Below are 13,840 nucleotides of genomic sequence, written 5' to 3'. Positions count from 1 at the left end.
CGGGGCCCCGTGTGTCGGGGACGCCGGCCCCCGGTGACCGCGCCGGGCCGAGCACGTAGGTACAGAGCAGCGGCGACCTTCGGACACCCTCGCCACCCGCCGCCGACGCGTCGGCGGGATCCTGTAGCACGGGTGTCGCTTCAAACGGGAATTGATCCGTCGTGTCAGGTTTAATTGATTCAGACATACTGAACGTGATGGTGTAAACAGCGAGTACATGAGAAAGAATAAAGGAATGAGCGACAGCTACACGAGAGTAGGTAACAGTTTTGCAGAAGGAAAATTAAATCTGAGAATGAGCTCAGTATTACCTAATACGTTGCTTAGAGAATCTTGCCTTTTCAAACGCGAACCTTTCGAAGTACATCTTTTAGATAACCTTTAAATTAACGTAAATGCATCTTGTAAAAGCCAAACATGTTTCAAGACGTTAAGTTCATTCTCTATCGTATTAGGCTGCCCACTCAGGGTATGCATATGTGATTTGGTTATAATTAGATATCGTGATATCTATATGTTGTGATCCTTAGGACTCAGCAGAGCTCAGCAGAGTTGGTTAACCTCTTCAAAACCCTACGGCAGCGTTCGCCACAAACCCGCAGCATGGGTATCCCTCAACCATCCATTCAAGATCTTTCAGCACATAGCCGCTGCAGAACCCCCTTCCTCGGCCTCTCCCAATCATGAACATCCAGCACATTAGGCGCGGCAGGGCTCCCTTTCCCGCCCACTCAGCAGCTTTCAGCACACAGCTGCAAAAGAGCTGACTTCACCGCCCATTCAGCAGCGTTCGGTATGGTCGGAAACAATGCAATAATTTAGTGTAAATGCATATTGAAGGAAAAATAATATATAATTCAGTATAAATCTAACGACTCGTCGCTTCGAAGTTTCTTCGGGATGTCATAAGTAAGTCGCAGGATAAGTATGGTATTAGGTAGGAATTAGTTTAGGTATTGAAACGTTAGATGACTTGCGTTCTCGGAAATCGGCACAAGCGGCTATAAGTCTAATCTGGGCCTTCCCGGTATTGCTACCGGACTGCTTTACGAAAGCTTACTTGCTTTTCATTCTACGTTACGAACATCCCAAACGTTTTCTAATGAATAGGGAATAAGGCGGAGGTAGCTGTTTTATCCGTCCGCATAAAAGGCGAACGGACGACTGCCATATGTTTAGATTGACACTTTGACAGCCGCCGTCTGCGTTCAAGAAAGCCAGAGCTACATTATGAACAACGCTACCATGAATTATGACCGCTATCTGAAATGTTATGGTCAGATATTTTCAACTTTACCATACAGCACTATGTATACTATACTATACAGCATTATGGATTGTCGAAGCTGACCTCAGGTCAATGCCACGTTGAAAACGGTCACCTATCACCAGATCAGGCTAGATGACATGACATCACCAGCAAAAAGTGAGTGAAAACTTCATGGTTTGAAGAATTGCTTCGATAGTTAACGTCTAGCATGTGATGATTTTATTTCATAATTCATATCTGATCCTAAAAGGGACTATTAACCCTCGTAAGTAGTTAATTCAGTATTGTAAGTGATTTTCATCCGCTTGATCATTTTCTCCATTTGGTCTCGGAGCGAAGACAGAACATAGCTCGCGGTGGGTGTTTCAGCGCATCTTCTCGGTAATGTGCAAATAAGCAAGCTTCTTGCAGCCGACTGTAAAAGAAAGGATGGGAGGAAATCTACATACATACATTTACCGTTTGGCTTATAATAAGTGCAGTACAATTTCACAGGACACGTTGGCAACATTTAGAATATGTTAAAAAGTTATACTGAAATTAGCGGGATATAAAACTTTATTCAATGGCACAAATGATCTCGGTGCACGGAGCCTGTAATAAATACACTGATGGACTGCCGATGACCGGGCGGGTCGCGTGGATGACCCGGTGGCTGACCTGTGCGCCGCGTGCCGCGCCTCCCCTGCTGGCGCGCACGCGCGGGCTGGCCTTGCACGGCGTGTCGGGGCGCTGTGCGACGCGCCGGCGGCGTGCCGTAAAAGTGGCCGCGCCGGCCGGCGTATTTATGCTGCGCGCGCCGGCCATCGCGACTAGTTGGACTGGTGTGACTCCCTGCACAGGTGAGTGCCACCTCGGCTCGCCGATTCTGCCCGCTCCCCCTCTGTGCAGCTCAGTGACGTCCCAGCTCAGCCGTGCGCCGCTCTGCGTCCGATCAGCACTCGCCCAGGGTCGGTATTGGCTTCAAAACTCCATAATTGTAGGTATTTTTTCACATGATTTAAGAATGAATTAATCTACAAATGCAATTTTAGAAAAGACCATTAACATTAACAAAGAGGACAGCATAATTTTGTACCTTTTCGTTAATCGAGGAAAGTACAATTACATACCTAACATACCTACGAATAACTGTTTTCCACTTATTTTTCTCAATATTATAATCATGTGATGTGATTGCATGTGACGAACGATTGCAAAACGATATTTTATGCTTCCCATTTTATGCACATTTTATTAGGTTGTGTGATAAAATCTCATTGCCTTAAGTTATACCTAAATGCTACGATAAATATTGCCCATAAATACAAAAAGCTCATAACTTGCTATCATTGCTCATCCTAATCGTGCCAGGTTACTACATTGTTGTAACTACTAACGTTGTAACTACTTTATTAAAAATTTCGTGCGGTGTGCGCATATTCAACAGATGTTCTTTGGCATCAGTATCATTATTTTGAACAGCAGAACTACAGCGGCAATGATGCTAATATTTCTTATTCTAAAAATATCGTTGTGATTTTTTCGCGATCCGCTTAACTTTCAAAATGGAAATGAATTTAAGATAATAAACAATAGCTGTTTGTTATAAGCAATTTGTTTTGCATTGCATTAGAGATGCCAATTGCTTTCAATCTACGCTCCAAATGCCTGCGTTAACTTAGCCATCACTGGTGCATCCAGTATAATTTGGATTAAAGGGGGCATGGGGGTACCCCTTACTCTTGACAAAATGTTATGGCTACAATAAAAGCATAAATTCGCTCACGGAGGGCGCTTGATGCCTACCTGTGGTCAAGCGCCCACCCAAAAGGTCCAACAACACACCCAATTCGGTCATGGGTGGCCTTTAATTATATATCAGTAGTGCCTTTCGGAAACCGTCTGAAAAATAGACGATATTTTTATGAAAGGAAATTAACTTCCTAAAGAAGGTAATTTCAATGTGAAAAATTATTTCAAAAACCTGGCGTGTGCAACGTGTGAAAAGAAAAGAAAAACCGCGAAAACGTGTGAAAAGGCTCGAGCATATGCGTCACGTCACACTGGGAGAACTCGTCGCAGCGTGGATGGTGACTCCATCGAGGCGCAGGTGCCTATCACCAGCGAACGGAAAGCAGCGGGTGCCCGCCCTCAGCCGAGGCGTCAATCGACTCAGATATGACTCGGGGAGTGTCGGATTTTTCAAAAGCTGTCAAACCATTAGTAAACTTGCTCTAATACTGTCATTAGGGGGTTGTCTCACCAGTCATTCTTCGGCAATATTGTGTTTTATGCTTTCAAGAGCTTCCTGAGCTGAAAAGAAATTAGCAGAGATCTGTATGTTTTTATTTGCTTCAAATATTCGAAAAAAAAAACGTAACACTTCTCCGGCTCGTCTTTGGTGCTCTATTTTCTATAGCTGGGCTGGGGCCGCGCCATCCATTCTTCATTTTCTACGAATAAGCATTTTCATTTCAGTCACAACTAAATCATGCTTCATGGTCTTAAAGTAGTCACGTTACCTACTTTGATTTTTTTTTTTTAAAGATAGATATTGGCGAACTTCCTGCGATTACTCACTTACCGCCTTTGGAAGGGTTTGCGAATGAAGGTAGACATCGAGTGCATCTCTCTGGTGCAGCCCTCCCGTCTCCTCTCTCTCTCTCTCTCTCTCTCTCTCTCTCTCTCTCTCTCTCTCTCTCTCTCTCTCTCTCTCTCTCTCTCTCTCTCTCTCTCTCTCTCTCTCTCTCTCTCTCTCTCACTCACTCTCTCGCTCTCTCTCTCACTCTCTCTCTCTCACTCTCACTCTCTCTCTCTCTCTCTCTCTCTCTCTCTCTCTCTCTCTCTCTCTCTCTCTCTCTCTCTCTCTCTCTCTCTCTCTCTTGTAAAGGTGTATGATAGATCCGGTTTCAGATAGAGGATCAGCCTGTTATCTGAACCGGGTTAGTAGTCAGACTGGCCGTCGCTGCAGTCACTGCTGGCTCAAACAACTGGCTGGGATGGTCCAGAGATTTAAACCGGAGCATTTGTTGCCGGTCCAGACAGAAACTGAACCGAATGTCCTCGGCGAGTTGAACGTCACCTGACAGCAGTTGCTGCCGGTCTGGACTCAATGCCGACCTGCACTGAGGTCTGTTCTCCGTGTGCCTCATTCTCCCCATCCTGTCAATGAAAGCATCGTCTGGTACAAAACACTCCGAGAGACGTTCCCAGCCGTCACTTTCCTCTGCACCGCTGAAGTCGGACAAGGATAACGCTGCGGGGGCGTGTGAATCCCACCACTTAGCACCAGACATCAACTGATTCGAGGATTCGAGGCTATTTCTCTGTTAATAATGCCTTTTTCCTCGCTTCTTATGCATTTGCTTCTAAGTCCTGTTGCCGTTACCGGCTGGCTGGCGGTGTGAGAGACTGTCCGCGGCTCAGGTGTCGGGCCGGGGCCGGGGCGGCGCGGTGGCTCTCACTCAGCCAGCCGGCCAGCCCCGCTCCTCTAACGCCGAGCCATCTGGGCAGCAGCACCCTATGCCAATTAGCCGATCGTGATGCTCTCCAAGGCCACAGAGACTTAGCTCCTCTGGCCAAGATAAGCGGACCGCAGCGTCAGCTTTGCCTGCGCAGCCAAAATATCTCCTTATTAGCCAGCGTTTATCCTCCACGCCTTCAGCTCACGACGATTCGAGGCTGGTTTTCCTTTCCTGAGGCACATGCAACAGCCATGCAATATTCATTGCACTGGCATTAGAACTGTACAACAGCGTAAACATGTGCTTTTTCATGTCGGGCCGGACGGTAATAACATGTGAGAGTCACTCGTCGAGGCCTGTGCCTAATCTTTGAAACAGGATACGGAAACTGAGAAGGTTCAATGCTTCATAATCGTACTGAAAAGGCGCGTCAGCAGAATCATCTGTACCTATCCACTTTTCTTGCAAAAGTTTTGCAAAGACTTTCATGAAAATGCATAAACTTTCATCGCTCTCTCTTTTTTTCTCTCTCTCTCTCCCTCTCTCTCTCTCTCCCTCTCTCTCTCTCTCTCTCTCTCTCTCTCTCTCTCTCTCTCTCTCTCTCTCTCTCTCTCTCCGAAGCTCACTGAAAATAGGCTTTGAACACGGGCTATACATAACCACTTACATCGAGCGACCGGCTGGATGTTCAGGCATTGACGTTACCTGCAGCGGCGCGGGGGCTCAAGTCGTGACCTCGGGACCTTGAAGCGCAGCGGGGGCCCGTTGTCGCCCCTTCTATCATGCATCCTCTGGATAACTGGTCCTCTTCGCCGGACTGGCATTGAGTGCACCTTCAACCGAAGCTGGTCGTATGCAAGCTGAAACATTTGCATGCTTCGATCAAGAAATTATTGGGAGGCCAGCGTTATTTGTTGAAAAAAGTTGCACTTGAATCTGAGCCTTCAAAAACTTATATCTCTCGTAAAGGTCGCCGCGATCCCGTTATATAATAAGATTAAGTCATAATCACTATAATGACGTTTTATGGCTCGCCATATCGTACCAATCTGTTGCGACAATTGGACTCGGGAGGCCGGACTCGGATGATTCACGGGCACCCGAACTGGAGCTCGGTGACGTGAGACAACCAACGGTCCCGGCGCGGCGGTCCCATGACATTGCCCTCCCAACTCAAGGCGAGTGAAGAAACTCCCGTGATGAAACTGGCGCACCCGGCTCGCTGGGCGTCGCCCCTGTTGAGAAACCCATCAAGGGCTGTGTGAGCGCGGGCGCCGGCGGCGGCGCCGGCCGGGCAGGACGGTGGCTGCCGCCGGGCCCGCCGGCTACGGACGCGCGGCGCCTTATGAAACCCGGCGCGCCGCCATGGGACGGCCAGGACCGCTGCATGGCCGGCCTTGGCCGCGCTATTGCAGTGGCCGCCGCCGCCGGCCGCGTTGCCTCATCCGGCGGCGGTGGGCAGATGGGACGACGGGCTCCCTTCGAGAGGGCCGGCACCCACCGCGCCGAACCGCACGGGGCGAACGGACCCCGCGTGGACTAAAGGGACCCCAAACGGACCACACGGATCCCTCACGCACCGCACGGACCCCGTATGGATCCTCGGCAGAGGCCGGCGCTGACCGCTCACCCAGGCAAAACAACGAACGTCGGATACTGACCTTGACACTCGGGAGAAGAGAAAGAAGTACAAGAGTCACCTGCTCACGACATATGGTAGACAGTACTTCTTGTCGTGGTGTTCACCTTGGACTATTTGGGAAAACGTGCTTGGAATATGCAACATTTGCCTAAACAGTCTCCGTTTCCATTCAAGGCACTCGATGGAAGGCGGCACAAGGCACTCTGCTCAGCTGGCATCGTGCACTGCTATGCAATGTGCATTCATTATTTTCCTGATCATTCATATTTATTCATTACACCTTTTTCCACTCTTGGGCCTCTCCCGCTGAATATATCGGCAGGGCCAATGGCCTGGTCTTGTCCGGGGGGGGGGGGCTAGCTGTTGCACCTGCCCGGCAGACCTGCCTGGGCCCGACCGTCGCCCAGCCGTGCTGACCCGCCCTGCTCCCTGTCTGTTGCAGATCATCATGTTGCCCCGGCTTTGTCTAGCGGCAGCGCTGCTTGCCGTCGCCCTCTCCCAGCAGAGCGGCTTCCCCAGCCGGTTCGGGTGAGTGCTGAGTCGCAGACCACAGACAAACGGCTGGTTTATCTCAGACGCAGTTATAGTTAGCCTGGTCTGTACAGAAAGGATTGCATGCATTTCGGCTTGCTCGACTTTTTAGAATCTTCTCCGGGCTTATGTTATGCGAATCGAAGGCACTGAATAGTTCCGTTGTAAACTGTCGTGCCTACAGGTTACAACAACAGTTCTTTCTTCGTTTACTTGCCTCCGAACATATCAATTAAAATTAAATTATTAATTAAAAGATGCTGAATCAAGCAGGAATAAATCGGTTATTGAAAAGAACACAATGTCATGAGTATTGAGTAGCTTGTGGGGCTCCTGAGAAGTGCATTTATTAGTTATTGCACCGCCTTCCTAGAAGGATCTGTTCTAAAGGCGGCACATCACATTGTGCAGATCAGGGCTCAGCAAACAACTGCAGATGTTAGGGTGCCGGGTACGTCCTGTCTAACCGGGCGGTGTATCTACGCCCTTCCAGTCAGCGGTTCAACAGTGGACGGTTCCAGAGCAGACCAAGGGACCGGTTCGGTCGACCGATCACCACTACCACTACCACCACCACCACGACCACCACCACCCCTGCTGAGAAGACCAGCGAAGGCACACTGCTGGTGCCGCCCATCCCCGCCAAATGCGCCGTCCGTGAGTACCTCCGTTCGTTGTGCGAGCACAGCACTCAGCAGTCTACATGTAGGCTCATAATTATATTGATCAACAACCGTTTCGAACGATCATAAGTGGTGATGGAAAAAATCATAAGTACCTATCATATTTATGCTACCTTGCAATTCACTCTAGATGTGATGATCATTTCCATTTACCTTTGTCTATCATCGTTTGACATATTGCACATAATTTCCTGCCGATTGCACAGTAAATATATGATATTGATAAGCTGAAAAACGTTTCCGTGCAATATTTCCTGGCATCATTGTTTAGTTATAGATTGTCTGAGGATGTTGTTAGCTGAATTAATTATAAAAATATAGTGGTCACAATACAAGGCCTGTTTCCCTTCCGGCAATAGAAACGGTTTTTTTCATACGATTATTGTGCGACTCCAACGGGGGCTTCAGCCACACCTCAGACAGCCACGAGCTCACAAATGGTCCAGTCTCACTTATGGGGAAGCCGGGAAGGGACGGGGTTTACAATTCAATTTCACCCGCCAGGCGGCAGGCGATGGGGGCTCACAGTCGCTAATGCCCTGGCAAGGATCCCATCCTCTGATCCCCTAAGTACGGTACGGTGCCAGGCACCGGTAAACTGCAGTGTAGGGCCCGTCGGATGGAGTGAGCCCGCAGCCTTGGCAGGCTGCCCCACCGCCGCGCCGGTCTGAGGAGGAGCGTGACAATCGGCTCCGTGGACAGCCACTCCGTTTAGAGCAGAAACGATGAGGCATGACTGATGACAATTGCATCGGTAGCATGGCGTATGATGTTCTTTTCTGCGTAATCATTTACAAACTATACCACTTTATTGGTAGGTAGTCTTTGCTTCAATTTGTTAATGGGACCGTATTAGAGCCGGCGATAATCACGGAACATTAGTGTGGGGGCAGACTGCGGCGGGACAGACTGCGGCGACCCCTAGGAAGAACAACTAGGGAGAACAACATTCGACAGATGGCAGCACTAGACGAGATAATCAGGCAATACTTTAATATTAATGGGAAAGAAATCATGCCAATGTTTGCCCTCACCAAGCATGTTACCACGACAATGGAAGAATGTAGTGTAGTACCCCTCCCCGGGCCCGCCGCGGGCTGACAGCGGCGGCCGGAGCCGGTCCGACCTTTGGCCGGCCGGGTCAGGTAACCGGGACGGCCGCGCCGCGGCGCCGCGCCCGGGCCGGCCGGGAGACGGAGTCGGGTGCCCGCCGGCGAGCCGTCGGCAAGGGCGCGGGGCACATTAGTCGAGTTGAATGTTCACTGTTCAGTCTTGAGTGCGAGTGATGTATGTGTGAATCGATATGTGAGCAGCAAAATCCAACAAGAAAACAAATCCGTGAAAGAAAGGCAACGCTGGCAAACATCACCACCATAGTCTTCCTACGCCGAACGAGTTTCACACCAACGTGCATCAGCGAGAGTAAAACTAGGATCCTAACAGACCCACCCACCGCCCCACCGTCACCCATTCCTTCCCAAGTCTCCTTCCCCTCCGCTCGGGGGCGTCTTTCAGCTACGCAAGAAGGAATCGGCAGACACAGACACCTGGGCGCGCGAGGAGGGGAAGTCGAGACCGTGTTTCCGCCAAAAGAGAAAACAACCAAGGTAGGTGGTAGGTAACTACACCTGCGCCATCTATATCAGCTGCCCCGCATGACACTAATGTAAAGGTCGCCGTTTCAGTTTTTACGTCAAAAAGAATAGCTTATAAGCTATGACATTGTTTGTTTCTTATAGTAATAATCCATCAATCATCAACTCATCGATAATCAGCATGTCGAGTTATAATTACAGCCATTAAAGGCATCGATCGGGGCCAGTGGCGGCGGAGCACTTTCTGCTTTCATTTAAGGGCGGGGGAGTGTGTGGGGGGGGGGGCACTGCCGACTCTTGGTCCCATTCTTTCCATGCAACGCCCATAGGACTAATGTTAAAGTGCCAAAATCAAAGTGGGGCACGGTGTCCCGGTGCCCCCCCCCCCCGTTCCGCCGCCTATGATCGGGGCATACAAGCACGGCTAGGTGGTATATGTACACAAACCCAAACGACGTCCAGCTCGATCACACCAGTATTTTGTATACGTTTATTCGTACCATTGCCCTCAGTTCATGTTCCCTGTCAATAACTATCTCTTTCTTCTTCTCCCTCTCCTCTCCTCTCCTCTCCTCTCCTCTCCTCTCCTCCCCTCCCCTCCCCTCTCCTTTCTCCTCTCCCGTCTCCGGTGGCGAGGGCTGACTGGTCGTGGTCAGGTCATCGGCTCCACGGCCACGGTCAGTCGTCCGTTCGTCCCGATCGGCGCCACAGCCTGCGAGTAAAAGTTGTTTGCCGACCGTCTGACATTGACTCTGGCGGCGGTGAAAGTAGCACTGCGATTCGCCTGGTGGCTCCCTCCCATTGGCGGCGCATCCAATAAGGGAGAGGAGCTCTCAGAGCACTTAGTCCAGGAACCAGAGCCCACGGTTAGAGGCCAGAGCAGGCATGAGCAGAGCGGGCATAAGCAAGCATACACGCATGCAAATGTAAGCACGACAACTATCCTGTCATCAATCACAACATTGATCGATCCTATGAATCTTTTATGCCGATGGCTGCGGCGCGGACTGTGAAGGTCAACCGCCGGGCTATCTGATGTGATAAGGCCCGACCACGGGACTGTCCCTGGCCTCAGTGGCGCTGTTGCTGACCGATATACCCCCCCCCCCCCCCGTCCGTGATCTCTCACAGGGCCCAAACACTGGAAGCTGGGCAACCACTGGTACTTCTTCACGGCCGATGAGCCCGAGTTCCAGGAACTCGACGAGAAGACCCAGGAGACGGTCGGCAAGCGCTACGACTGGCTCGATGCCCGCAACGTCTGCCGCAAGTACTGCATGGACTCGGTCAGCATCGAGAGCGAGGAGGAGTGGAACATGGTCAAGAACAACGTCTCCAGCCGTAAGTTGCTGCACGATATGCTAGGCAGATGGAAACTCGTATGAAAACGGGTTTGGCCTCAGTTAAATGTATACGTTCTGTCCTTATAACTGCGGAATATAGTATACAGGATGACCGGCGATGTTTTTATGACTATGGCATTTTGGTCAATTTTTTCAATCTTATGTGACCTCTGCTTGACCTTCCTTGATCTATAGTACACCCGCTGACCTCATGATCTCCGCCGCAGGTGACATCGTCTATATCTGGTCTTCGGGCCGGCTTTGTGACTTCAAAGGCTGCGAGACGCGCGAGGACCTGAAGCCGCTGAACCTGCTCGGATGGTTCTGGTCGGGCACCAACGTCAAACTGTCAACCACCGACAAGACGCCCCCCGGTAAGACTCGATTACCTATTCAACTGATGGCATTCCTCCGCTAAGCCGCACAGCATCGACGTGGGGCGAAACTAACGTAAAACAGAGGTTATTAGCTAAGCGTCTTCTCCGCACAACTCATGCTGCCACAGCATTTGCAAGCTGGGTCGCAAAACATCGCATAATCATCTGGCCGAAGGTTAGGCGAGGATAAGATAAGGGATTCGATTCGCACAATAACATCGTTAGTTGGCTGCTTACTGGTGTAATAGGATTTGATCATGAATACTTTATATTCCACTGCATCAGCCCGACTAAAATGCAATTCATTGATGGATGATGAAAAAGAGTGATTGGCCTGTTCCATTTACCTCGAGTGTTCTGGTGTTGCCCTGACACATGGCTTCCCCGTCAGGCTGGAGGGAGCAGCCCTGGTCGCAGACCGGTCACCTGAAGAAGCCGCAGCCCGACAACGCAGAGTTCGGCATCAACCGCACCCCCGAGTCGTGTCTGGGCATCCTGAACGGCATCTACAACGACGGCGTCTCCTTCCACGACATCGCCTGCTACCACAAGAAGCCCGTCATCTGCGAGGACAGCAAGGTGCTGCTCGACTACGCACGGGCGGTCAGCGCGCGTGACAACCTCGGTCTCAACATCGAATAGCCGGACAGGTGTCGGCTGAAGTGCAAATTGTAATAGGCACTGAGGAGGGCGGGCGTGTACCGAAACTGATGTGGGGACGAGCTTCTCCGGCGCTGTTTAATACCATGCCGTGTCGATGGCCGGCGCTCGTCGGCTGGCCCGGCCGGCTATTGTTACTGGATTTTGTGAGGCGCCGTTGCAGTCAGCCGGAACAAAGGACAATGCATTCATACCTTTGAACGAACGAAACAGGAAATGTCACAACATACATCGGATGGCTTGCAATAAATGACATGTACCTTGCAATGCATGCTCCATATAATGTGACATACAAGCCGGAGTGAGTTGTTTTGAAGAAGAATATATTGGCATGGCCACCGAACAACGAAAAGATGTTTTTTTTTACAAAGTGTTATAGCCTGATGCTGAAGGCCGGAGGGAACATTCCCGAAAGTATCGAACCTGTGACCTGAATGAGACTGCGTTTGGCAATGTCACACGAATCATTGCAATAGCGGTTAACACTAAACTACGAATGAATACATCATCTTTGATCAAAGCTTATATGAAATTCGAAATAAGGGACACTAGAAGCCTTATAGGTCTAGTACGCCCCAGCGTTTGCGGATTTGGGGTCATTTACCTCATACCTGACCTGAAAGGTCAACCTTAAACCTCATCGCACCAATTGGTTTTCTACATAGGTATACCGAGAGGGGGTGGGTTCGACCCTCTCGCCCTTTCGCCGCTAATTGAGTTAGAGCCTGGCGGAAAAAAGAGCATGTGCGCCCTTACGAGACGCAGCGATTGTTATCCGAATTTAAGGTCTCAGGTCAACCGGTGACCCCTGAGGTTAGGTCAAGTGCCTTAACCCGCGCCGGGCCGGGGGTGTTTGAACACCCCCGGCGGTTTTTCGCAGATATCTAAAAACGGCGGCGCTCCACGCCACCGTTTTTGGCACACATGTCTATGCATCTTTTCCGCACATGTTGTAAAAATTTCAGACCCAGGTCGCCTTAGGTCAGGTCACCATGTCACGCCAAGTGACCTCACCTCAGAAAAAAAAAATAAGAATGCTCGTCATAGCTACACCGACTGATCGATTGCCTTGAATCTTTCAGCGATTGATTAAAGCAACATTATCTATAAAATGTATATCTCGGAATTTTGATATCGGTGACCTAAGGTCAGGTTAATTTTGCGGCCTCTCCATTATAAGTCAATGGGAGAAAATTGAAAAGCATCTGTTTTGCACGAACGCTATTCTAGACACTCTCAAACATCGAGATGTAGGTAAAATTGACACACTGAACCGGAAAATGGCAACTATGACCCCTCGTTATGTCCCCGAAGTCATCTCAGGTCACGAACAGAATTTAACAGTATTTCGCTAATAACTTCTGATAGAGGCGTGCTAGAGCGCTGAAAACGCCTTAGATGTGTTCGGCTCGACGTTGCGGATCGACTGATATGCAACATGACCTTTTCCGGTCAGGTCATGACCTTGACCTGAGGTCAAATTATAGTTCATTCGACGCGTCTCGACGAGAGGAACACGATGCTGGCAAAAGTAGTGTCATGGCTCTTTTGAGTCAAAAGTTATTGCCGAAAAAACGTTTTTCGCAAAAACGGCTGTTTTTGGAGTTTTTGCCCTCTGGAGGCTAAACCGTTGACCTGAGGTCAAATCTGAGGACATTATTCAGAAAGGCCTGTAAAAGGGCTATCGAATGCGCCTTCCGCGGCGCTGTAGCTCTATCGGTTCCCGAGATAGTCGTTGGCAGTTTCCGAAATGTTCAAATAGTCAACATTTTACCTTTGGTGACCTCTGGTGACCTGACCTTTGACCCGACCCAAAAAATGGCCAAAGTGTTTTCGTCCTTATTTTGGACGTTCTTTCGATTGCCGCTTACCGCGTGTCGCTACGTGGCCCAGGAGCCGAGTTAGAAGGGGGTGTTCAGACACTCCCCCCCCCCGGCCCGGCGCGGAATCTCAGAGCACCGGTGAAAAAGCGGTAAAAGCGAGAATTGTGAGAATTGTGCGGCACGGGTGAAAAAGCGGTAATAGCCGTTTTCACGACAGGCTAACCAGCGAGTGCACCTAATTTGACCAAATCTGCATTCTGCATCTAATCTCTTTTACAGCAAATATCGTTATTTTATTAGTTTATTTCAGTGTTTTAATCGATGATGCTCCTGTTAACCCTCGCCCGTAAACGGCGATCTGCCACCTTCGCCCATGCAGGGGGGGGGGGGGTTGGTGCGACCCCCCCCCCCTTGGCGTTTGAAAACGGAGCGTCGTAGAGCTTAGCGGAAAAGACCAACGGATTGCTCTC

General features: G+C 50.0%; 1 protein-coding gene across 3 annotated transcripts; it reads left to right on the top strand.

Moving 5' to 3' along the window:
* The first annotated feature begins 1,988 nt into the window (after positions 1-1,988).
* LOC122368020 lies at positions 1,989-11,899 on the top strand. 3 transcript variants are annotated; one of them, XM_043341623.1, is made up of 6 exons: positions 1,989-2,112; positions 6,801-6,886; positions 7,383-7,546; positions 10,299-10,508; positions 10,738-10,884; positions 11,279-11,899. In XM_043341623.1, the coding sequence occupies exons 2-6, from the start codon at positions 6,807-6,809 to the stop codon at positions 11,527-11,529; spliced, it is 852 nt and encodes a 283-aa protein (XP_043197558.1). In that variant the 5' UTR covers positions 1,989-2,112; positions 6,801-6,806; the 3' UTR covers positions 11,530-11,899. The 3 variants fall into 3 exon arrangements, with proteins under 3 accessions (XP_043197558.1, XP_043197551.1, XP_043197566.1); XM_043341616.1 differs by having other exon boundaries at positions 2,089-2,220; XM_043341631.1 differs by lacking the exon at positions 1,989-2,112 and adding an exon at positions 2,230-2,249.
* Positions 11,900-13,840: the final 1,941 nt, after the last annotated feature.

This window comes from Amphibalanus amphitrite, unplaced genomic scaffold (genome assembly GCF_019059575.1).
Source record: "Amphibalanus amphitrite isolate SeventyFive unplaced genomic scaffold, NRLGWU_Aamphi_draft 000031F_arrow, whole genome shotgun sequence".
NCBI classification, from domain to species: domain Eukaryota; kingdom Metazoa; phylum Arthropoda; class Thecostraca; order Balanomorpha; family Balanidae; genus Amphibalanus; species Amphibalanus amphitrite.
This window is presented reverse-complemented; position numbering and strand designations above follow the sequence as displayed.

What these genes read in the sequence shown, in the direction of transcription:
- LOC122368020 (XM_043341623.1), top strand. Translation starts at nt 6,807, where the DNA reads ATGTTGCCCCGGCTTTGTCTAGCGGCAGCGCTGCTTGCCGTCGCCCTC. An exon ending in CAAGAACAACGTCTCCAGCC is followed by an intron (nt 10,509 to 10,737) that starts GTAAGTTGCTGC and finishes TCTCCGCCGCAG; the next exon opens with GTGACATCGTCTATATCTGG. An exon ending in CACCGACAAGACGCCCCCCG is followed by an intron (nt 10,885 to 11,278) that starts GTAAGACTCGAT and finishes CTTCCCCGTCAG; the next exon opens with GCTGGAGGGAGCAGCCCTGG.